Source organism: Salvia splendens, chromosome 20 (genome assembly GCF_004379255.2).
Source record: "Salvia splendens isolate huo1 chromosome 20, SspV2, whole genome shotgun sequence".
Classification (NCBI taxonomy): domain Eukaryota; kingdom Viridiplantae; phylum Streptophyta; class Magnoliopsida; order Lamiales; family Lamiaceae; genus Salvia; species Salvia splendens.
This window is the reverse complement of record NC_056051.1, coordinates 10874369-10899476: the sequence shown is the minus strand read 5'-3', so window position 1 is coordinate 10899476 and position 25108 is coordinate 10874369. Positions and strand designations below refer to the sequence as shown.

Here is a 25108-nt window from a genome sequence, read left to right as displayed (position 1 = left end):
CTTCGGTTAAACTTATCCAGACAGATTTACAAAATAGAATAGGAGACGATTGGATAAATGATATCTTAGTTGTATATACTGAGAGTGAAATTTTTAACAAGATTGAAAATGAGGCCATTCTTCAATGTGTTTCAAGAAATGGCGACACGCCGAAAACAATTATCTAGAGCCTCGTCGCTTCACTGATTTGAGAAATGGCGACACGGTTTCAAAAAAGGGCGACACATCGAAATTGAAAAGACATTATATTTGAATTTAATATTTTAATATTATTATCTTTATATTTTTTAATTTTTGCACCAACTTATTTTTTAGTTTCGCCTAATTAGAACAAAATTTGTGAGAAAATGAAAATATTTTGAATTATAAAAAATGTAAAAATTTGTTTGTGTGATGTACTATTAGGATATGGATACTGATTTAATCGACTATTGTGTATAATACACGATAGTGCTACTTAAATTGTATTTTTAAATAATTATTTAAATATTATATTTAAAAATAAATATTTTAAATATATATAGATAAGTAATATCAGTATCCGATCCCACGAGTTTTACTTTCTGGATCGATCATATAATATGATGATAAGTAATGCCTTATTCTACTACACGCAACATCTCCACTTTAAGCATTTGGAGACTTAGCTAGAAATAGCGAAGATATCAAAATCCGTCATCTTTATCTTTTTCTCGATTTTTTCAGCCACAAGCCTCCAAGAGAGAGTAGTCCAGATAGGGCACTCCTCCTCTTGTCAAGATGTTCCCTATACCTACAAAGGGGTGTAGGGAAACAATGACTAGAAGCCACATTGACCTAGACTGATCGTAATTAAATATATTTATAGATAAGTAATATCAGTATCCGATCCCATGAGTTTTACTTTCTGGATCGATCATATAATATGATGATAAGTAATGCCTTATTCTACTACACGCAACATCTCCACTTTAAGCATTTGGAGACTTAGCTAGAAATAGCAAAGATATCAAAATCCGTCATCTTTATCTTCTTCTCGATTTTTTCAGCCACAAGCCTCCAAGAGAGAGTAGTCCAGATAGGGCACTCCTCCTCTTGTCAAGATGTTCCCTATACCTACAAAGGGGTGTAGGGAAACAATGACTAGAAGCCACATTGACCTAGACTGATCGTAATTAAATATATTTATAGATAAGTAATATCAGTATCCGATCCCACGAGTTTTACTTTCTGGATCGATCATATAATATGATGATAAGTAATGCCTTATTCTACTACACGCAACATCTCCACTTTAAGCATTTGGAGACTTAGCTAGAAATAGCAAATATATCAAAATCCGTCATCTTTATCTTCTTCTCGATTTTTTCAGCCACAAGCCTCCAAGAGAGAGTAGTCCAGATAGGGCACTCCTCCTCTTGTCAAGATGTTCCCTATACCTACAAAGGGGTGTAGGGAAACAATGACTAGAAGCCACATTGACCTAGACTGATCGTAATTAAATATATTTATAGATAAGTAATATCAGTATCCGATCCCACGAGTTTTACTTTCTGGATCGATCATATAATATGATGATAAGTAATGCCTTATTCTACTACACGCAACATCTCCACTTTAAGCATTTGGAGACTTAGCTAGAAATAGCAAAGATATCAAAATCCTTCATCTTTATCTTCTTCTCGATTTTTTCAGCCACAAGCCTCCAAGAGAGAGTAGTCCAGATAGGGCACTCCTCTTGTCAAGATGTTCCCTATACCTACAAAGGGGTGTAGGGAAACAATGACTAGAAGCCACATTGACCTAGACTGATCGTAATTAAATATATTTATAGATAAGTAATATCAGTATCCGATCCCACGAGTTTTACTTTCTGGATCGATCATATAATATGATGATAAGTAATGCCTTATTCTACTACACGCAACATCTCCACTTTAAGCATTTGGAGACTTAGCTAGAAATAGCAAAGATATCAAAATCCGTCATCTTTATCTTCTTCTCGATTTTTTCAGCCACAAGCCTCCAAGAGAGAGTAGTCCAGATAGGGCACTCCTCCTCTTGTCAAGATGTTCCCTATACCTACAAAGGGGTGTAGGGAAACAATGACTAGAAGCCACATTGACCTAGACTGATCGTAACCAGGTAATGAAAAGCTTTGAGAACCTATTTACAAGTAACCAATTTACATAACGGGGCTGTTTAGTTGCAAAGTTATATCTCGGAATTAAAATGTATTGTGTTTGGTTCATGAGATTGAATCTCACAACTCCATTCTAAATGGATAATCATGTGATAATTAGTCATAGCAACAGCCAACTCAGTGGAGGATTCAGATTAGTAAACGGAGGGGGCAGAATAAATATTACTAGTTTGGTTTAGGGCGGAAATGACTATTTTTTTAAATCATCTAGGCGGGGAGGGGGCAGTCGCCCCTAGATCCGCCAGTGCTCCAACTAAAATAGTCTCACAACTCTATACTAGGCCACATCTCATCATTATTTTGTCTAACAAACCGAACAACCGAATAGTACTCTTGAATATTAGCACATCCATTTTAGCAGCAAAATGCAGTCAAATTCACTTATTTTCTGTATATAAACACGAAAATGTCTGACAATGAAGCTATAAACATGAAACATGAAGCACAAGATAACACGAAATCACAGATCAAAGTTGTTCTACCAACACCAGAAAATAACTGCCACTCTGTTCTATGCCAAAATTTTAAAAACTTAAATGCTACATATATTCCAACTACAACAACAAGAAGAAGAATAGAGATGAGAAAAGTAAAATACCTGCTTGTTATAGATATCGAAGTAAATATTAAAAATGCCCCAAAGCGCGAAAAGCAAGCTGAGCACCAACGTTTCGGCAGAGCTCTTTGATTTGGGGGCTCTAGAAGGTATCCTCGGTTACCCTAGCTATGACGCCATCTGATTTCCCCTTGTAACTACCAAAATTGATGGTAAATGTTTGGCACGAAAAAGAAGCTGAAGCAAACTACGAAGACTGGTGATCTCTAAGGATCAATTTCTCCGAGGATGAGAGATAGATGGGATGTGAATTTGACTGCATTTTGGTGCTAGAATGGATGTGCTAATATTCAAGAGTACTATTACAATGTGGTTGTTTGGTTTGTTAGACAAAATAATGATGAAATGTAGCATAGGATAGGGTCGTGGTACTATTTTAGTTGGAGCACTGGCGAATCTAGGGGGTGACTGCCCCCTCCTCGCCCAGATGATTAAAAAAATAGTCATTTCCACCCTAAACCAAACTAGTAATATATATTCTGCCCCTCCGTTTATTAATCTGGATCCTCCACTGACTTGGCTGGTGGCTATGACTAATTATCACATGATTATCCATCTCTCTTCTTCTTCAAAACCCTCTTCCTCGCCATTCTTTTCCATATTCTTTCTCCAAAACAAATTTTGTTGTTACAAAATTTAAACTTTGCCGCCTTGTTGTTCTTTCTCCATTTTTCTAATCCCTTGATTTGTAGTGTTAATCTTCCTCTCTGTTTCTCTAATTTTTCAATTTTATTCCCTTTTCATTTCTCTTTCAAGCCGGAGTTGTCGTGGGGTCGAAAACGAAGCTCCCGTGAGACGATGAACAAATAAATGGAATTTTCTGGTGTCACCATGGACCGACGATGGGGTCGGCCGAACCCGCCCGACTCCACCTCGATCCGTCATTGGTTGCAAGTGTTGAAGGTAATCCGGAAAACACAGTTAGTGACCCGAGTCCGACTTTAAATCAAGAAAGAATCAATGTTGCAAGTGTCGAGGTTAATTCGGATACATAGAGTGACCCTGGGCTATGGAGTCCTATTGCTAGTTATGATTTTCAAATAAGGGATCACGTTCGAAGAGAATACATCTCTAACGGACCTTGCCAACCACATGTCTTTAGGAAAACGTCGTATGGTAAAGAAAAAAAGGAGCTTCCAATTTAAATGGTTTGAGAGACATGTGGTTGGAATATAGTGTTGAAAAAGAAGCAACATTTTATTTTTGGTGTTATCTTTTTAAGCCTATTAATGCCAATCAGTTTGGAGATGATGTATTCGTGAGTATAGGCTTTAAAAATTGGAAAAAGGCACTTGCTATTTTTAGAGAACATGAAGGTTTAGCAATTAGCGAACATGATCAGGCCATAATACTTTTTCAAGGGTTTAAAAATCAAAGACAGAGTGTTGAATACAATTTGAGGAAATATGATAAGGAAAACGAGGTCAACTACCGCATTCGCTTGACTACTTCTTTAGATGTGATTCGATTATTGTTAAGATAGGGATTATCATTTCATGGGAATGGTGAATCATTTGAGTCTACAAACAAGGGAAACTTTCTAGATATACTTAAATGGTATCGTGAGCTTATAAGGAGGTAGCTGCAGTTACATTGGAGAATGCTCCAGGTAATAATCAGATGACTAGTCTTTTGATTCAAAAGGAATTAACAAATTGTTGTGTCGTTGAGACTACGAATGTTATTTGGAAGATATTGAAAATCGCAAATACTCGCTATTGGTTAATGAAGTGTGAGATTCTTCGATAAAAGAGCAAATGGCTTTGCCTTATTAGATACGTGAACAATAATGGAGAGATTGCAGAAAGATTCTTAGTCTTGGTACATGTCACTGATACTACAACAAAGTCATTGAAGGAAGGGAATGATTTATCTTTGTCACAATTAAAAGGTCAAGGCTATGACGGTGCATCAAATTTGCGGGGTGAGTACAATGGTCTGAAAACCCTTATACTGAATGAAAATGGATATGCGAAGTACATACATTGCTTTGCTCATCAACTCCAACTAGTAGTGGTAAATGTTACTCTCTTCGTCCCGTAGTAGATGTCACACTTGGGAGATGGCACGAGATTTTAGGAGATTTTATTTTGTGTGTTAAGTGGTGAGAGAAAATATAATTTTATAAGTGATGTGAGGAGGAACTTTTTCCAAAAGAGGAAATGTGACATCTTTTGTGGGACAAACTAAAAAGGAAAGTGTGACATCTTCTATGGGACGGAGTGAGTATAAAATAACATGGTGCTATAAGTGATTTTTTCACCATTGTCACTATGAATATAAACACATGTGGATGTGGAACATCTTGTAAAAGGAGAGACAAACTACAAGTTGAGCATGTGAAAATTATCAAATGTCTAGAAAGTGAAGAGATTAAAAGTGGAAGATGTTTAAATCAAGAGATGAGTTTAAGGCGGCCGACCGGGTCACACTCGATGGGGATCACACTTCACTACTTTGCTTCGTCTAAAAGGTATGTGGTCATCGATAATTGAAATGCTTGAACATGTGTATGGAGATGGTACTAATCCAGATAATAGTGGTATATCAAAAACGTTGGGTATGAGGATTGGAAGCTATGACTTTGTGTTTATTTTACACTTGATGATAGAGTTGTTTGGGTCTACATATGATTTGTCAACAATTTTGCAAAATAGGGATCAAAATATAGTTCAAGCTATATCTTTGATTAATACAACTAAAAGGACTTTGCAAGACTTTAGAGAGAATGGATGGAGCCAATTCTTGAGACAAGTTGAAGAGTTTTTTGTGGCTAATTCCATTCATGTCATCAATATTGATGATAACATCACAGTTTGTTGTGCGATTGAAGCGAGGCTAACATGTTACAAATTATCATCATTACAAGGTAGAGGTTACTGTCAGGTATGATTTATGTTTTACTCCCTCCGTCCCATGCTACTCGCACTTTTCATTTTAGGCCGTAAATTTGGGATTGATTTTTTTGTGCAATTAAAAAAGAATTTTAGGTGTAATGAGACATCATTTAATAAAAGAGCTCTTAACTTAAACTAACATATTAATTAAATGCATTAATTCTAACTTAAATTATAAATAGTGTAAGGACTTTGTGACGAGCCGAAAAGCAAACGTGCGAGTAGCACGGGACGGAGGGAGTATTTCTTAGTTGTGATTATTATTAAATATTTCATTGTATTCTAATTTCAGATAATTATTAGGTTCTTGATTTACTTATTCAAGAGATGGAAAATCGTTTCCCAGAAACGAATACAGAATTGCTTAATTGCATGAATTGCCTTAGTCCAAAAAAGTCCTTTGCTAGCTTCAATATCGACAAGTTGGTCAGTCTCACAAAACTTTATCCGGACGACTTCTCGTGCACTGAATGTATGACTCTTCCCCTATCATCATAAAAGTTATATCAGTGATATAGTTGATAAAGTCGAGTTGTTGAGAAATCTTGCAAATATTTTGGTCGCTACCACAAGAGATAAACCTTTTTCCTTGGGTATCATTTGATTGAGTTGACTCTGATTCTTCCTGTTGCGACAGCTTCTGTCGAGAGAGTATTTTTGTCATGCCCGCATTTTCTAAGGATAGAAAACACGATTGATCGCGACTAGGGGAGGGTAAAAGAAGCGGGGAAGAAAGGGGGAAATCAACACAAATCGACAATAGCTCGAAACAAATGGGAATAGCTCGAATAAAATCAGAGTATCTCAACAATCAACAACTAAAAAAAACAATATTTAGCGGAAGCATTTCGAGAGTAGAATAATGCTATGTATGAAGACACAACATATTCTAGACATTTGATAGACATTCTTCACTTTTATGCTCAACACCCACCGCGCTCGTCATCGTTCAACCTGCACATTTTTAAAAAGAAATGCAGGGCTGAGTACTTGATGCACTCAGTGGACAAATGCCAAAACAATTTTATAAAATAGTTATATCATGCCACCATTGAGTGACCTCGGGGTTTTAACTTGAAAAGGACCGAGACACTAAAAATATCTCAAACACAAACTTTCAACTCATCCTCAAATCCTTTTTCCTCATCATTTCAAAACACAACCATTTCTCCTGGAATTATTTAAGAAACTGCCATATCTGTTCTTTAGGGTGCCGTGTAAGGGGGCCACTTTCCACGAGCATGAAAACCGGCCAACCCGTTCGATGACTCACGATCCTCATCGTGTACACTAGTCCGAGTAGGGACGCACCCTTGCTAGTAGGGATGTCAATGTAACCCGAACCCGCGGGCCGGCCCGAATAACCCGATAAAAATACAGGGTTAGGGTTGTAATTTCGCAGCCCGAATTTAAAATCGGGCCATTCGGGCTGACCCGTTCGGGTTACGAGTCGGCCCGTCGGGTTGAAGGCTTCTGCACAGCGAGCAGTTTTTGTAACGGTCATAACTTTCTCTACAAAGCTCCGATTGAGGCGTGCAATATATCCACGCGAAGCTCTTTCGAAGACGAAGAGAATGATATGTATTAGAGGTTTATCAGACTTCAAAATCGCGAGAAACATTGACTCAAACAAGGCTGCTGCACATCCACATATTTTGTGTACATTTTCTAATCAATTTTCTATCATTTCTCAACAAACATGTAAACATACCAAAATATAGAAATATAATCAAAATCATCCAAGACAACCCTCTAAAACCATGCAAAATCCAAATACGTCAACCGACTATATAAGATCACGAAAAAAATCACCATGTGGTTCATGGATTCATAAATACTCGTATATAAAAGCTTTCTTTTAGTATATTTCCAATATAATAGTGCAAAGTGTTTTGACGCCACTTCGTCATTGAATTATGCGTACTTTGATGATTCTTAAAACAAAGATAAATTATTATTTGACTTATTTACAGCTGGAATAAACTAAATTTGACCAATCATAATTCAAGAAAACTTAGAGTTACTCCAATTAGCTAGCATCTTGATAATTCACTCTTTAACAATTCAAAATATTTTTGTTACATCTACGATGCACCTCTCGCGTTATGAAAATTTTATTTAATTTTCTACGAATTGATTTATGTTTGAATTTTGAAATAAAACGTTGATTTATGTTTTAAATACATAAACATAAACATACTATTGATAGATATTTTGTAAATAATTATGTAATGAATAAGTTATTTAAATTTAAATAACTTAATCTTTCTAAAAATATTAAAGAAAATTAAAAATATGTATTTTATTGTTGAATGATTAATTAAAAATATGTATATAATTAAAGAAAATTTAAAATACGTATTATTTTTTGAAAATATTAAAAGAATTAAAAATACGCATTGGCCCGAATAACCCAGTGGGTTAGCCCGAAACTCGAAGGGTTTTAGGGTTAGGGTCGAACTTTTATAACCCGAAAAAATCATAACCCGAATAGCCCATACCCGAATGGCCCGACAACCCGAACGGGTTTGCCCGAACCCGAACGGGTTGGCCCGATTGACATCCCTACTTGCTAGGACCCGAATTCGATTAAACTCATAGTAGGGACTCACTCCCCACTAAGCAATCATCAACATCAACATCAATCTCATCAACATCAACAACATAATGTGAAACGAGAATGTGGCCGCAAACTCAATCACTGGACCGGCCGACCCAAAAGACGGCTCACGATCCCTAGTCAGACCCGAATTCGATTTCAATAGGTCTAGTAGGGACAACTCTCTTGCTAAACAAACAGATAGGCATTTCTCAAAACAAAAACATGGCATGACATTCCCTTTGCAAACTTTATTTTCCTTAAAACGTATTTGAAACACAAATCACTTTTCTGTCAAGGTCGAGCATCAATTCACATCACATCAACAAAGCCAAGCAATTTATAATATCACTCAATAATCAACACATAGCACCACATAACATGCGCAACAACACTTTCACTTTGATCACATATCTCGCCTCATAGCCGCCGCCATGGCCAGCCTCAGTTCGCGGCCACCACTGTCCCGGTCGCTCAGTCTGCTGAAACTGCATCGTCGTTAGATTTCGCGGTCTTACCCACCGCCGTTCACGGCCACCACTGTCCCGGTCGCTCAGTCTGCTGAAACTGCATCGTCGTTAGATTTTGCGGTCTTACCCACCACCGTTCAGATCTGAATCGCAGCGAGTCTCCGTCGATGCCTTTCTCGCGCCGCTGCTGTCGCTGCCTCAGTGAAATTCTCCAGCATTATCGCTGTTTTCCACCGCTGTTCGGCCCGTCGCGCCACCGCATCGAAGTCGCGGTCAGCCCCTGCTCCTCGCTGTTCAGGCAGTCTCCGTCCTCTCCAGCAGCCTCGTTCTCCGCCTCCGCTGCTGAGAATTATCGTTGCCTAGTTGCTGCTGCTGCTCTCTGATTTCTCTCCTCTTCGTCTCCTATTCTCCCCTCATCTCTCGGTTTCACAACACCATCGTTGCCTCCAACCAGCAGCGGTCACTGCCGGCGTACCCCTCTCAAATTCGTCGATCCTCCGCCATTCGCTGCTGCTGCTACTGCATCGAGACCAGCCCGTCGCCACAGCCGGGATTGCCACCGCTGCACTCTCGGCTCTGTATGCGCTGGCTGTCACTGCCTCTCTGTCACCGCTGAGCTCCAGCCGTCTTAGCTCCGTTCACCAACCGCCGCCTTCGCCCTCTTATCCCCCCTCTCTCTCTCTCAGTTTTAGAATTTAACGAAAGTGGTGTAACTTAGGAGACTTGTAGTATATAAACATCAAGTGAACTGGATTTGTTCCTATCTTCCGGTGGTTACAGATCATGGCCAAAAATTCCTCAACAGAAAAAGAGAGTGGCTGATTTTGTGCGATTGCAATAACAATGAGGCTCACTTGGGCTCTTAATAATTGGGCTCCCTCAAGAAAAGAATTGGCTTGATAAAAGAATGGAAACGATCATGGCCTGATTTCTATTAACTATAGCCCATTCTATTAATCAGCGAAAAGAATTAAAGGCAAAAATTTCAGCTACGTAAACAACGTTTTGGAGAACAAATAAAAGGTAGAAAATGTCGGGGTATTACAATTTTCTTCGGTAAAACTTATCCAGACTGATTTGCAAAATAGAATGAGAGACGATTTAATGAATGATATCTTAGTTGTATTTACTGAGAGTGAAATTTTTAACAAAATTGAAAATGAGACCATTCTTCGATGGTTTCAAGAAATGGCGACACGTCGAAAACAATGATCATCTAGAGCCTCGTCGCTTCACTGATTTGAGAAATGGCGACACAGTTTCAAAAAAGGGCGACACATCGAAATTGAAAAGACATTATATTTGAATTTAATATTTTAATATTATTATCTTTATATTTTTTAATTTCAGCACCGACTTATTTGAAAGTGTAGTTCCGTCCCTGCCTTGTGAACCAGGTGGTCCAGCTTCATCAACTGCCAGCTCAATCCCACACTGCTTATCATGATCCAACTCAGTTCCATGTTGCAACGTATGCTGCTTCTCATGCAACATGACTTCATCTTGAACTCGAGCTTCTCTCTGAGTATGCTCTTCACTATGTTCTCTAACAACAAGGATTAAGAAATTGTATTAAAAAGTATGAGAGAATAATTAAGTAGGAAAGACAAAGAGAGAATAAAGTAGGTGATTAAATAAAGTAATAGTGATTTGATGTATTATTTTTTATCAAAAAATGAAATGACTCAACTAGTTGAGACATCCAAAAAGGTACTCCCCCCGTCCCATAAAAGATGTCTCACTTTCCTTTTAGTTTGTCCCACTAAAGATGTCACATTTTCATTTTTAGAAAAAGTTTCCTCTCACAATAATATAAATATTATATTTTCTCTTTCCACCTAACACACAAAATAAAACCTCCTAAAATCAAGTGTCGTCCCATAAGTATGACATCTTTTGTGAGACAGAGGGAGTATACAACTCAACTTAGCTGGGACAGAGGGAGTGTTTAAAAAATTAAATAGAGAGATAAATATGAAAAAATAAAGTAAAGAAGTAAAGATAGAATAAAGCATTGAGATAATTCTCAAATAGAGTATTCTTGCAAAAGGTTGAAACCCCAACCCCAAGGGTCCCCCACATCAGGTACTATGAGGGTGTTTAATCAGGGTACAGAATGGCCCGCTAAGGGGGAGAGCCACTAACACTTTCCTGCCAGAAGCCATCTCCCAAACCCTCACACTTGTGCCTTAGAGATGTTACAACTACACGGCAGTAGTGGGAATCGATCCTTACCCATTCTTGCAACTCTTCCCCTGCGAACCTCGAATAGAATATTAATATTACTTGTTGTTGTGTGAATTGAATTATGACTAATTCAATTTATAACTTAAAAAAAATACTCTATCCGTCCCAAGGTAGTTGAGGCATTTCTTTTAGAAACGGAATTTAAGAAATTGCTTTTAAAAAATAAAAACATTCACTAATTTTTATTTTATTCAAAATTATACCGTACTATTTCTGAAAAGGGATTTTTCATGTGTTTTAAATATTCATACGAAGTACGAACTATTTTCTTATTAATTGGTCATTGAAAATCATGAACTTTCTAATTTTGAAATAGTTAAATAGAGTATTACATTACTCTTCACATCATATTCTTTACATTTTATACTATTGCACTACACTACTATCAGGGGCGGATGCAGAAATGAATATAAATAGGGATTAAATTTTCAAAATCTTATTTAAAAATAAATATTTAAGTAATTAAGATTATTAATATGGGCCTTTTTATTATTCCCTCCGTCCACGATTAAGTATCCTAAGTTGAGTTGACACGAGTCTTAAGAAATGCAGTACAAAGTGAGTAGAAAAAAGTTAGTAGAATGTGGATATGTATATTAGTATTAAAATAAAATGTGAGTGAGATGAGCGAGTAGAATGTGGAGTCTAATGCCCCCAAAAAAGATGTTCATCAACATTACCAAATTAGTTCGGTTTTTGAATTCTTACGAAGTTTTCTGTGCTCGTTGTGACAAGGAAGTGCTGACATAACCGTGGTCTAAAGGGTTATCGTCTGAGGTGCCAAGTTTTGTGAATCCTAGGCTCGTAATGTATAAAGAGATTGCAAAACTGTGACATTAAACTAAGTTTGAGATTGTTGAATACGTTGTGTTTTGAACTTGATTATATGTATGAATAGTTTCATTTCATTGCAATCCGAAGATGGTCTCCTCTTCCATGTTCAGCAATCTTAAGTTATAGGTTTTTTTTTGGAATGGTTTTTGTAGATAGAGCATACATGTAGGATTAAGAGAGTCTAACGGGCCATTTTGGGACTACATGATAATACTCAAGGTTGAAATTGTCTTCAAAATAAGTGAGATTCCATGAACACCTATTTCCCACGTCTTGAATTCGCGGTAGTGAACATGCTCAAGAGCCCAGTCATGGCATGGCACTACAGAGCCAAATGCAATGAGTTAGTTGTGAACGTGCTCAAGAGCAATATCCAGCAGCTGATGGAGCGAGGGGTCTGGAGATAGTGAGGAGGACGATGCTGTATCGAGCTCTAATCACCAGAGAATAATCCCAAAAAACTCGGGGAGTAAAAGGCCACCCTCCAAGATGCAGGGCTTGCAACACTAAATGAGTGTCTGTGTTGATCCTGCCTTGCCGGAATCTCTGTCTGTGTACAGATTGTGAAGGATTCATTGACGTCTGCCCATGTGTTCATGTACACATGTAGCAAAGAAATGTATTAGAGCACTTGCATCTATTGATGAAGCTATACAAGCTTTTTTTTTCAAGAATTGCTTATAAATTACTCATGTTTGATAGATAAAACATGAGTAATTATGTCCATTTTTGCATCATTGTTTAGGTAAACTGTTATGTAACAAGTCAGGCTCTTTTCAGGTCTTCTTCATGGGACATCAAATGGCCGCCACTATAGTACTCCCTCCCCGTCCTCGAATAGGAGTCTATTTTTCCATTTTGGTCTGTCGCGAATGGAAGTCCAGGTTCATTATTACTATAAAAGGTAAAGAGGCCCCACATTTCACTCACGTACCATTTAAAACTAATATATACAAGCGGGACCCATACTCCAATCATTTAAAACTTGTGGCGAGTGCTGATTTTGATGATTTCGAGAGGGCAATTAGTGATAGCGCAAAGATGGGAAGAGGGGAAGGAAGAGTGTGCGGTGGAGCAGAAGGGGGTGTTGCGGGGAAGGGGGTGGCGCCACCATAGCTGGTGAAGAGGAAGTCGCGAAGCCGTGGATGTTTGTCTGACCTAGTTCAAACCGAAAACCAAATCGGAAATGAGAGCTCCATGTATCTGAAATTAAATGAAATGAGAGAACTAGAAATGAGCTCCATATATCTGAAATTAAATGAAATGAGAGAACTAGAGTTTGTGGAGTATTCTTGGGTTGAATGAGGAAGAAGAAAGAGTATAATTTGGATTGTAGAATGTTTCTGGTGCAATGTGGAAGAAGACCATTAATTATTTAAGAAATATTGAAAATTCTAATTCATTTGGAATTATGATATTAATTAGGTTAAAAATGACTTAATTTTGTTTGACTGTTAGTTTTATAACGGTGGAGTTAAAAAAGGACCATTTACGAACCGTTTTGGGATGCAATAATTCAAAAGATAATGTTATTGACCAAAATCGTAAAATCAACATATGTTTAGGATCAAAAATAGACTTTAGTCTTCGAAAAACCAGCAAAAGAATAAATTACATTAATTTTACATCCATAAAACAAACAAATCTAATTTAAGCATAGATCCAATTTCAAATTTTTTAAAATAAGAGCATTCGCGAGGATCCCATAGGATGTTTTCTAAAAATATATCACGAATAATTCCATGAAATAATAATATCTAATTCCAGAATGCAAGTTCATGGGCATCATATCAAATAAAACATCCTATGCATGCTACTACAAACTAGTAGAGTACTACAGAATACTTTTATTACCTATCTTCTTTTTATAGAATAGTGTCTGCTCCACTGTTTTGGATTTGACCTTGAATCTCTTTTAGCCAATTTTTGACATGACTTTGACCTGAGCTGGGTCGAACCTCAAACCAATCGGCTCGATCCAAACCCATTGATAAGTATATAATTGTGGTTGGGGTGACGTTATAGCGCCTACTGTCTAAGATGGACGTTTAAATGAATATTTCATCACTTCCCTGTTGAAAGTGCTCTAGGGCTAATATAGTTATGTAGGACATAAGAGTGTCCATAGTGGGAGAGCCGCGGCCCGTGGCTCGGGTGCGCGGCCCCCACTGCAGAGAGCCGAGAACGGTGGCTGAGGGTCGAGAGCCGAGAGGGAGCCGCGGCCTTCACGCGGCTGAGCCGTGGGGTGCGCGGCCCACCACTGCAGCGCTTTTCGTGGCTCAACCACCGAATTTTATTTTTTTTTTTGCTTCTTTTTTTTTTATTAAATACACCCCATTTTCCCTCCATTTTTCTACTCCAATTCAAACACCACTCTCTCCAATCTTTCCAATCTATTTTAATTCAACTTCTGAAATATGGATTCCGACGATGAACGGTACCAAGAAGCGGTAGATCTGGAGTTCCAAAACTTGGTTGCAGCGGTGCAACAGGAAGCTGACGAGGCGGAGGCGGCGGTGGCGGTGGTAGCAGTCCCTCGGCCATTCTATCATCGGCGGTATATCGACCGTGACCATGCCGGGGCTGACCGCCGGTTGATGGAAGACTACTTCAGCGAGAACGCCCGTTATCCGCCAGAGATTTTCCGTCGGCGTTTCAGAATGTCGCAACAACTCTTTGTCCATATAGCGACGTGTTTGGCTCAGCGGTTCAAGTGCTTCAACTTGCGATATGATGCCACCGGCCGACCCGGCTTGTCGACATATTAGAAGTGTACGGTGGCAATTAGGCAGCTTTCCTATGCCGTGCCCGCTGACATGTTCGACGAATACCTACAGATGGGCGAAACGACTGCCCTACAGACGTTGAGGCAGTTTTGTAGGGGCATTAAGGATATCTTCAAAGGGGAGTATCTACGGAAGCCAACGGCCAATGATTGCCAGAGTCTGATTGATATGCACGGGACTATACATCATTTTCCAGGGATGTTAGGAAGCATCGATTGCATGCACTAGGAGTGGAGGAACTGCCCGGTGGCTTGGAAGGGGTAGTTCACTTCTGGTTTCAAAGGCCGACATCCCACGATGATCCTGGAAGCCATTGCTAACTACCGCTTGCGAATCTGGCATGCGTATTTTGGGGTCGCTGGGTCGAACAACGACATCAACATTCTACGATCGTCCCACCTGTTCAATGACGAGAGCCGGGGTGAGGGTCCGCAAGTTAGATTCATGGCCAACGGCACGCAGTACAACATGTGATACTATTTGGCCGATGGGATATACCCTCGCTGGCCCGTGTTTGTGAAGTCGATCCGACAACCCGTTGGGCAGAAGCAAACCTACTTCGCGAAAAAATAAGAGGGTGCTAGGAAGGATGTAGAGCGAGCTTTTAGTGTCCTCCAAGCGCGATGGGCCATTATACGGTGCCCGGTTCGACAATGGCACGAAAATGATGTCTCAGACATCGTGACTGCATGTATCATATTGCACAATATGATAATAGCTGACGAAGGAATTGCTGCAGGGCGATGGACACCGGAAGATGGTGCTAGTTCGAGCTCGGGTATTGCCATGGAGCCCCTGCAGATGGGTGTACCACGTACTAATGAATACTTGATCCAGCGGTACACCGATATGCGGAGCCAAATATCACATACATCAATGCAGGCTGATATGGTTGAAGAGGTCTGGAACCGTAGAAGGAGCGCCGCATAGTGATATGGGTTTTCGGGTTGTTGTTTTTAAAGTATAAAACTTTCGCTGTATAATTTTCCTATTTTATTAATATAATACAACGAAGTTCTTGTTACACTTTTTTTAGGTTGTGAAATTTTTTTATTTACAATCCAAATTATTTTATTTTAATTAAAATTATAAATTTCATAAATTATAGTCTAATAAAATTTATTGTACTTAAATTAAAAAATATCATTAAAAAAAATAAACAAAATTAATTTTGATTTTGGAGAGGGCCACATTTCGTGGCCCTTGTTATTTTTGGGTTTTACCATTGTGGAGAGCCACATTTGATGGCCGGGCCAACTTTGGTGGCCTTCAAGGGCCACCATTGTGGACACTCTAATTTCTTATTTTGTAGCCATTAAAGAACTTTCAACCTATATTGTCAAATTGTATTTCGACGCTTAATTTGTGGATAAGCTAACGCTAAAAACGACAAACATTGTAAAAGTATGTATGGTGATCAATGATCATTATAAAAGTTATAGCAAAATGCGTTTATTATAGACTTTTCTAAAAGTGGAGATATCAGAGCGAATTCCACTTGTTATCAGCAAACACTAGACACCCCAATCATGTTGCAACTATCAACCTTTATACAGTATAATGGGTCTACTAATTTTAGGTTACTATCTTATATCTTTTGTTAAGTAGTACTCCACTTCCTCTGGTCTCTTGACTATCAACCTTTATACAGTATAATGGGTCTACTAATTTTAGGTTACTATCTTATATCTTTTGTTAAGTAGTACTCCACTTCCTCTGGTCTCTTGTCCCATTATAAGTAACACATTTCTTTTTTACGTGTTTTAGAAAAATCATAATAAATAGTTAAAGTGATTATTTTTTCTTCACTTTAACTATGTATTTTAATTTTTCCAATATACATACTAAAAAGAAATGTGTCATTTATAATAGGATGGATGAAGTACTATTATGCAAACCATTAGTGATTAATTAGCATTTTCTTAAAAAGAGTATGTATTTGACGTGGTGCAATAAATAGAATAAATGTATAACGCCCCAGTAAAAGTAAACTTTATTAGAAATTTATTGAGCAAAGTAAAGTATGCAAACTTCTGTTCTAGCAAAATTTACTGACCAAAGAATAAGTGGTGGTAAAATGGTTACACGAAAAATAATCATATTTTATTATTTTAAAATATTAAAAAAATAATTTCTAAAATAAAAAATTTATTTCTTATACTTTACCTAATTTTATCAATTTTCTCATACTTGGTTTTCTCCCTCTCTTAGTTAGGCGCCTTTTTCTCCTCCCTTTTCTCATTTTACTATAGTTTTCTCATCTCATTCCAAAAACAGTGAACAGAATAAGCAAACTCACATTTGGTGGGCCCAACCTCTTCCATTCTAATTCAGAATTATATCTACGGAACCTATATCAAAAACACTAAACATGTCCTAATAGTTGTATTGTGTCTCTATCTCCTCTCCACTCCACCTACAAAAGTAAAGTCATAAACTGACAAAAACTTTTCAAACATGAATATTCAGAAAATTAGATATTTTGCAGTTGTAGTATTCTTATTTAGATTTAAATTTTGTCAATGTACCTGGCCAACAAAACAGTCCAAATGAATCCATTTATAGGAAATTGACTATGTAGAAATAGATATAGAAACATAAGATCCCCTCCTTTACAGCGGACATTCTTCTTTTATTCTGATTCCGATTCATCTCCACGCTCTCATTTTCCTCACACCTACCTCCTCCGCCGCCGCCCCTACCACCACCACCACTGCTACATTATTACATACACAGATTATACATTCTCTCTCTCACGAAAAATGCAGGGCGCCGCGGGTTTAGTTTTACGTCCATTGCCTTCACTCTCCGCCAATCCCCGGAGGATCTCCTCTAGATTCAATCCCATCTATCTCCCATCCTCGCAGAAATTGATCCTCCGAAATCACCAGACTTCGTCGTTTGCGTCAGCTTCTTTTTCGTGCCGGAAATTGACCATCAATTTTGGTAGTTCCAAGGGAAAATCAGATGGCATCATAGCTAGGGCAACCGAGGATGCCTTCGAGAGCCCCAAATCGAAGAGCTTTGCCGACACGTTGGTGCTCGGGTTGCTCTTCGCGCTTTGGGGCATTTTTAATGTTTACTTCAATATCTATAACAAGCAGGTACTACTTTTCTCATCTCTATTCTTCTTCTTCTTGTTGTTTCAATTAAATGTTGCTGCTAATTTCGTGTTGAATATGTGTAGCATTTTACTTTTTAAAAATTTTGGTATAGAACAGAGTGGCAGTTATTTTCTGGTGTTTGGTAGAACAACTTTTACCTAATGTTTGTGATTTCTTGTTATCTTGTGCTTCATGTTTCATGTTTATAGCTTTATTGTCGGACATTTTCGTGTTTACCTACCGAAAATATGTGAATTTGACTGCATTTTAGTGCTAGAATGGATGTATAAACATGCAAGACTACTACACTACATGTGGCTGTTCGGTTTGTTAGGCAAAATAATCATGAGATGTAGCCTTGGATTGATTTGTGAGATTATTTAAGTTGAAAGAGTTGGCTATGACTAATTATCACATGGTTATCTATCTAGGATCGAGTTGTGAGATTCAATCTCATGAACCAGAATACATATTTAATCCTGAGATATAATCTTGCAAACTGAACAACCCTGTTATATAAACAAAGATACTATTTGTTAATACATTTCAAAGCTGACAAGACGATGTTGATTGCTTGTAAATAGGTTCTCAAAGCTTTTCATTACCCGGTTACGATCAGTCTGGTTCAATTTGGATTTGGGACTATTGTTGTTGCTTTGATGTGGGCATTCAATCTCTACAAGCGGCCTAAAATCAGTGGAGCGCAGGTGCTTGATACGAAAAGTTCTTTTTTTTTATTAAAAAATGTTTCTCATCCATTTACCAATCTGATCATCATAGTGCATTCAACATTGGCAGCTAGCTGCAATTCTTCCATTAGCAGTGGTGCATACCTTAGGCAACCTCTTCACGAATATGAGTCTTGGAAAAGTTTCTGTCTCTTTCACTCACACGGTTAAAGCTATGGAGCCTTTCTTCTCTGTTATCCTGTCTTCCATGTTTCTTGGGGAGGTAAAGATCGCTACGTCATTTATGTTCGCATTTGTAGGCTCTTATAATAAAACTACGTATCCTTCTAAAACACCATATTTTGGATAGTATTTGTTTAGTTTTACTTTTTATGTTTGGCCTGGTTGTATAGTTTGGAAAACATTTCTTTTCTGACTGGTCTTGTTTGGACAGCCTCCTACGATTTGGGTGGTTTCGTCCCTTGTTCCAGTCGTTGGTGGAGTTGCTTTGGCATCAATGACTGAGGTCTCCTTTAACTGGTACGTATCCATGGCACACTGTTGTCGATCAATGGTTGTCATTTCCCTTGTTGTACACTGTATTGATCTCAAGTTTTCTTCACAGAAGTCGTGCTATCTTTGTTTTTTAAGGGCGGGTTTCTGGAGTGCCATGGCTTCAAATTTATCAAATCAATCCCGCAATGTGCTTAGCAAAAAAGTGATGGTTAAGAAAGAGGTATACTTGCTGTCCATTGATTAGCTTAAGTCCCTACGAGATTCCTTCCAAGTCACGCTTCAGCTCCGTTTTCTCTTTATGCAGGAATCCATCGATAACATAACTCTTTTCTCAATAATTACTGTCATGTCCTTCGTCTTGAATATACCTATTGCACTCTTAATGGAGGGTGTCAAGTTCACGCCTTCGTACCTTCAGGCTTCTGTACGTAATTCATAGAAAACATGCTTTTACATTTATTTGAATCGAGCTATATTCCTTACAAGCGCGTTTTTCATGATGATCACTGGTTTTTTTATGTGAAGGGGTTGAATGTTAATGAAATCTATACTAGGTCCCTCTTGGCAGCTCTCTGCTTTCACGCATATCAGCAGGTAATCGGCTCGTTATCCGTTTTTCTTTTATTATGCCTTTTATGTTTATATCTGAAAACAATCTTTTTCTTGAAAGTTCAATATATGTGTTTCTTGACATGATCACCGCTGAGAATTGTTTTTCGCAGGTTGCTTACATGTTATTGCAGCGCGTTTCGCCTGTCACCCACTCCGTTGCCAATTGTGTCAAGCGGGTGGTGGTTATTGTGTCGTCTGTACTCTTCTTCCGTACACCAGTTTTGCCCGTTAATGCTCTAGGTATAACTGAGTTACTCCGGCTTACATCGGGTTTAAAGGTTAAATCTCAGTTGGGATCTGATACTGTTTTTGTTGGTGTAGGTACTGCCATAGCTCTTGCTGGAGTTTTCCTTTACTCTAGAGTAAATAGCATTAAGCCCAAGCCAAAAACTGCTTGAAATTCCCATTGGTAAATGAACGTTACACGAAATCTTCTAGTAGCGTAGTGACATGATTTTTAAAGAATTGTTACATCTTATGATGGTTAGGTAGCTACTAGTTTCACAAAAATGAAAGCAAGTCACGAGATATAGTGACATTTGAAAGTGTAATTTAATTATTACATTTCTAAATGGAACAAAATTCACAGTTTATATGCACTAAGTTAAGTAGATGCGATGTAATTAAACTTTGTTACATCTAAAAGACCACAATTGTATCATTATATGCAATTTTACCTAGCTGTATCCATGATTGGTTTTCCACTATTTTGGTTTTGGTATATTCATGTTTCACGAATGGTGTGATTTGTGGTAATGCATTTTCCCCTCGGACTGATAGAGAATAGTTGTATTGGACTGTTGGTTGATACTATACTAATTAATTTCTTAAAACATAATGGTTTGTTGGCTATCGTGTGTATTGTTTCATGCATCCATATGTGATTCTTGAATGGTTCAGGTATGTTACCTTCGTCCACTAAAAATAAAAATAGACATAGTTATGTATGACACGAGTTTTAATATACAATTGGTAAAGTAAAAGAAAAGTAGGGTTAGTGAATTGTGGATTTTAAATGTTTAAAATTGCTATATTTAGAAATTGGTCTAGTTTTGGTGCATGACCCAAAATGGTAAAACTAGTCTATTTTCTGTGGACAGTTTTTATATAGCACGATATGCACGTCTAAGATTTTATGGTCACACACACCCTTAAATTCCACTTAATTGAGAGTATAAATTTAGACATTTTGTTAGAGTAACAATACATATTGCCGCTTATTCCCTCTCCTAATAAGACATTTTTTTCATTCAATGATTATGCATCGGACAGTCTACATCCACTTTGATGTCTCTCTTTTCATTCAATAATTATATACACCTACTACATAATGAAAAGAAAACCATGAAAGTCGATCTATAGTACTCCTTACGTTCCATAGTAATAGAGTCATTTTGCCATTTTTGTATGTTCCATATTAATAGAGTCATTTCTCTTTTCAGTAAAAGTCAACACATTTCTCCACACCTACTTTACTCTCTCTTACTTTATTCTCACTTCATTTCTCTACCTTTTTCATTTTCCACTTTATTCTCCATTTACTTAACTCACCTAACAATATTTTTCTTAATCTCCGTGCCGAAAAGAAACTTCTTCATTACTATAGAACGGAGGGAGTATACAGAAAGCACGTAAAGCATGCTCTTGGAGCGACGCTCTTATGGAAGAAGCGTGTGTTCCTTTGCCATTTTGAGGGTAAGTAGTTAGCTTCAGTGTTAAGGGATCAATTCCCTCAACAAAGCAGGAACGATAAGAAGGCGTCGCGGGGACGTTCTACCCCGACGATCAACCAATTGAGCAAATAAAATTGACGGAAATTAAAGAGATAAAAATAGGCAAAGTTGTTATTTCATAAAAAGCAAAAGAGAAATAACAAGGCCTTTTTATACTAAGGACCCTAGGGTTGATTCGACCTACGATTCAGGAAAGAATCAACAAAGAAAACCCGAAAATGAGCTTATAATTACGCACAATCAACAAAGAAAACCCGAAAATGAGCTTATAATTACGCTAGACCCAAAAACAATATTTCAATTAAATAAAGTCTTACTGAAAATAAATAAAACATTCAGAAAGGCAATCTTGATATTAAACACAATCCCCTAGGAAATCTGGCCTCTTCCTTGCACGTTGAGGTCGGGATTCCCTCTCCTTCATTGGCTGTTTCGGAACCTCCGGCTCTACAGCCTATAACGAGTCCTCCATCGCTCTTCTACCTCTCGGGGCTCCTCCACCTCTGCCACCGTTGGGGATCTCGTATCAACTCCCCCCGGATAACACGCTCCTTGCCCCCGAGGAGGTACGGAAAACACCTCTCGATAACCGACATCAGCTCCTAAGTGGGTGTCTCACCATCATCATCCATCCACTGCAGGAGACCCTCAGCCACTACCTCGCCATTGTGCCACACCGTTCGCTGCTCCAGAAGGCGTTCCGGACGAGCCACAGGTCTCCCCGAGCAAACAACGACGACAACTCTTTGCCCATAAAATCAGTATAATCAACAAAATTTCGCAACAAGCTCACGTGGAACACATTGTGAACACGACTTCCTTCCGGTAATTTTAGGCGATAGGCCACTAGGAAAATACGCTCAATGATTTCAAAGGGGCCATAATAATGCCTAGATAATTTCGACGAAAGGGGCTTAGTCACTGAGAATTGCCTGTACAACTGCAGCTTGAGGAGAACCCTCTCGCCGACCTCAAACTCCACATCCCGACGATGTTTATTTGCCGACGCTTGCATCCTTTGCTGCGCTTTCTCCAGGTTCATACGCAGCGTCACTAGTAGCTCCCCACAATGTCGAATATCCATTGCCACATCTGGAGGAGTCTTTTGGGAAGGTGGGTCAACAATAAGGGGCGGTGGTTCACGGCCATAGAGAGCTGTAAAAGGCGACATGCCGAACCCCTCGTGATGAAAACAATTAAGAGCTAATTCTGCCCACGGAAGAAAATTTGCCCATTTGTTGGGCCAGTCAGCAGTGAAAGCTCGCAAATACTGCTCCAATCCCCTATTTCAGACCTCAGTCTGTCCGTCCGATTGCGGATGGTAAGCCGTCGTGAAGTGAAGCTTGGTCCCACTTAAACGCAACATTTCCTCCCATATATCATTAAGAGACACTAAATCCCGATCAGAGACCAAGGTCTTCGGAAATCCATGATGCTTAACCACTGTTATCTATAAAAAGAGTCGCCACCCTTAAAGCATTGAAACTCGTCGGTAAAGGAGCAAAGTGAGCATACTTTGACAAACGATCTACTACCACCATGATGGAAGTATAACCACGAGATTGGGGTAAACCCACTATGAAATCCATTGAAATATCTTCCCATACCTGAGACGGAATCGGTAGGGACTGCAGCAACCCTGCAGGCTTCTGAGTAGAATATTTAGTCGTTCGGCAATCTTAACACGCCTCAACAAAGGCTTTCACGTCCTTCCGCATTCCCTTCCAATAAAACGCAGCTGCAAGGTGGCGAATTGTGCACTCCACTCCCGGGTGTCCTGCCAGCAGGGTACTATGATGCTCATGAAGCAAAGCCGTTCTGACATTAGAAGGTGAACCCACCAGAACATAGTTCTGAAAATAAATCAGACCGTCCCGAAAAGACAAACGGTGATCCGCTGAACCCGCTGCGATAGACTCACGCAGCTCCAACAACTCCGGCACGGACTCTGCCTCAAGTTGCAGCAATCTGCCTCAACTTGCAGCAATTCCAATATGTCCAGAAAGGGGTGACAGACCGACATCAACAATGTACCGTCGACGACCGCCTCCACAGCTGACCCTTTCGGTGCAGTCTCTTCGGCTGTGGGTAGATCTGACTCACCCTCCAATATCCCAACACGACAGAGCGTCAACAACCTTATTTGATGCCCCCATCTTATACACGATACAAAACTTGTATCCCATCCATTTTTGAGCATATAACTGCTGATCTAGCATTTGAATCACTTGCTGCAGCAATTCCTTAAGGCTCTTCTAGTCACTCCTAATCACGAACTCACGACCCAACAAGTACTGGCGCCACTTTTGCACTACCTCAACAATTGCATAGAGCTCCTTATGATAAGTCGAAGTCACTCTCCGGCGATGGCCCAATTTCTTACTAAAAAATGCCACTGGATGATTATCCTGCAACAACACCGCCCCCACCCCAAAATCCGAGGCATCTGTCTCCAAATAAAATGGTCGGTTGAAATTAGGTAGGCGGAGCACGGGTTCCGACGTCATTGCTTCCTTCAACCATGTGAAACTCTCCGTCGCGGCCCACGACCACGAAAATGCATCCTTCTTCAACAAATTAGTCAAAGGGGCTGCTATCTGGGCATAGTGCGCCACAAAATGACGGTAGTATCCCGTGAGGCCCAAAAATCCCCGTAACTTCTTGACGGAGGTAAGCAATGGCAAAACAACCATGGCCTCAATCTTACTAGGATCAGCCTTCAATTGACCGTCCGATATCAAGTGACCCAAGTAGTCCACCGTAGAGCTGCAGAACGTGCACTTTGACAATTTAACAAAAAACTGATGAGAAGCATGGATAGTCAAAACCTCAGTCAGATGCCGAGCGTGCGAATCCAGGCAAGGACTGTAGATCGATATGTCATCGAAAAACACAATCACGAACTTGCGCAACACCGGTCTAAAAATTGCATTCATTGCAGCCTGAAAGGTGGACGGTGCATTAGTTAAACCAAAACACATCACCAAAAACTCAAAATGTTCGTCGTGAGTGCGAAAAGCGGTCTTATACACATCATTGGTGTGCATCCGAATCTGATGGTACCCCGAGCGCAAATCCAACTTTATAAAGAAACGAGCTGCACCCAATTCATCATAAAGCTCATCCGAAGTCGGAATCGGAAAGTGGCTGGGTACAGTAGCGGTGTTCAAAGCTCTATAATCTATGCAAAAACGGAACGACCCATCTTTTTTCTTAATCAATAAGACTAGGGAAGAGAAAGAGCTTTGTCTTGGTCGGAAATACCCGATTCCAACATTTCCCTGACCTTCCGTTCAATCTCATTCTTCTGAAAATACGGATATCAATACGGCTGCACGTTAACCGGCTTCGAGTTAGGTAGCAAATGAATCATGTGATCACAATACCGTGCGAATAGGAGTCGGTTAACCAGTCGGAAAGGCTGAGGATCCCCCTCGGATCGCTTGCTCGACTGCGGTGGGACAGCCACAACTTCAAACAAGTCCGCCTCGCCCTACAGAGACATCAGCGCTGCAAACGTCTTGACCGAAACCTACCGGGGAGAAGGCGGGGTGTTCCCATGCCATCCCCAAAATGACATCCGGGCCATGCACTAGTAAAATGTGTAAATTGATCAAAAATACATTGTTCTAGATAACCACCCTCGTGTTGATGCTCGCATGGGAACAAGTCAAGGATTCGCCATTCCCGACATAAACTCTAAACAGGCGGATGGGGGTAATGGGTAGCGCCAATTTCTCCGCGATGCGGGGATGTAAAAAATCATGAGTACTCCCCGTGTCCACCAAAATCAATACAGGCGACGCGCCAATAGACCCCTGCAGCTCTATAGCATCCGAGCGGT

At 39.3% G+C, this 25108-nt stretch overlaps 1 protein-coding gene and 1 long non-coding RNA gene across 2 annotated transcripts; one reads left to right on the top strand and one right to left on the bottom strand.

Moving 5' to 3' along the window:
• Window positions 1-1788: 1788 nt before the first annotated feature.
• On the bottom strand, window positions 1789-3313 carry LOC121782340. The gene is made up of 2 exons (XR_006046322.1): window positions 2781-3313; window positions 1789-2061 (listed from the first exon to the last, which is right to left on the bottom strand). It is a non-coding gene; the product is annotated as an uncharacterized LOC121782340 (long non-coding RNA).
• A 13910-nt stretch (window positions 3314-17223) lies between these two features.
• LOC121780656 (phosphoenolpyruvate/phosphate translocator 1, chloroplastic-like) lies at window positions 17224-20238 on the top strand. The gene is made up of 9 exons (XM_042178275.1): window positions 17224-17735; window positions 18320-18442; window positions 18534-18686; window positions 18858-18943; window positions 19055-19139; window positions 19224-19343; window positions 19445-19513; window positions 19642-19771; window positions 19853-20238. The coding sequence occupies exons 1-9, from the start codon at window positions 17394-17396 to the stop codon at window positions 19927-19929; spliced, it is 1185 nt and encodes a 394-aa protein (XP_042034209.1). The 5' UTR covers window positions 17224-17393; the 3' UTR covers window positions 19930-20238.
• The last annotated feature ends 4870 nt before the right edge of the window (window positions 20239-25108 follow it).

Coding starts and splice junctions, on each gene's coding strand:
- LOC121780656 (XM_042178275.1), top strand. CDS start 17,394: ATGCAGGGCGCCGCGGGTTTAGTTTTACGTCCATTGCCTTCACTCTCC. Junction 19,514..19,641: donor GCTTTCACGCATATCAGCAG/GTAATCGGCTCG, acceptor TGTTTTTCGCAG/GTTGCTTACATGTTATTGCA. Junction 19,772..19,852: donor TTTGCCCGTTAATGCTCTAG/GTATAACTGAGT, acceptor TTGTTGGTGTAG/GTACTGCCATAGCTCTTGCT.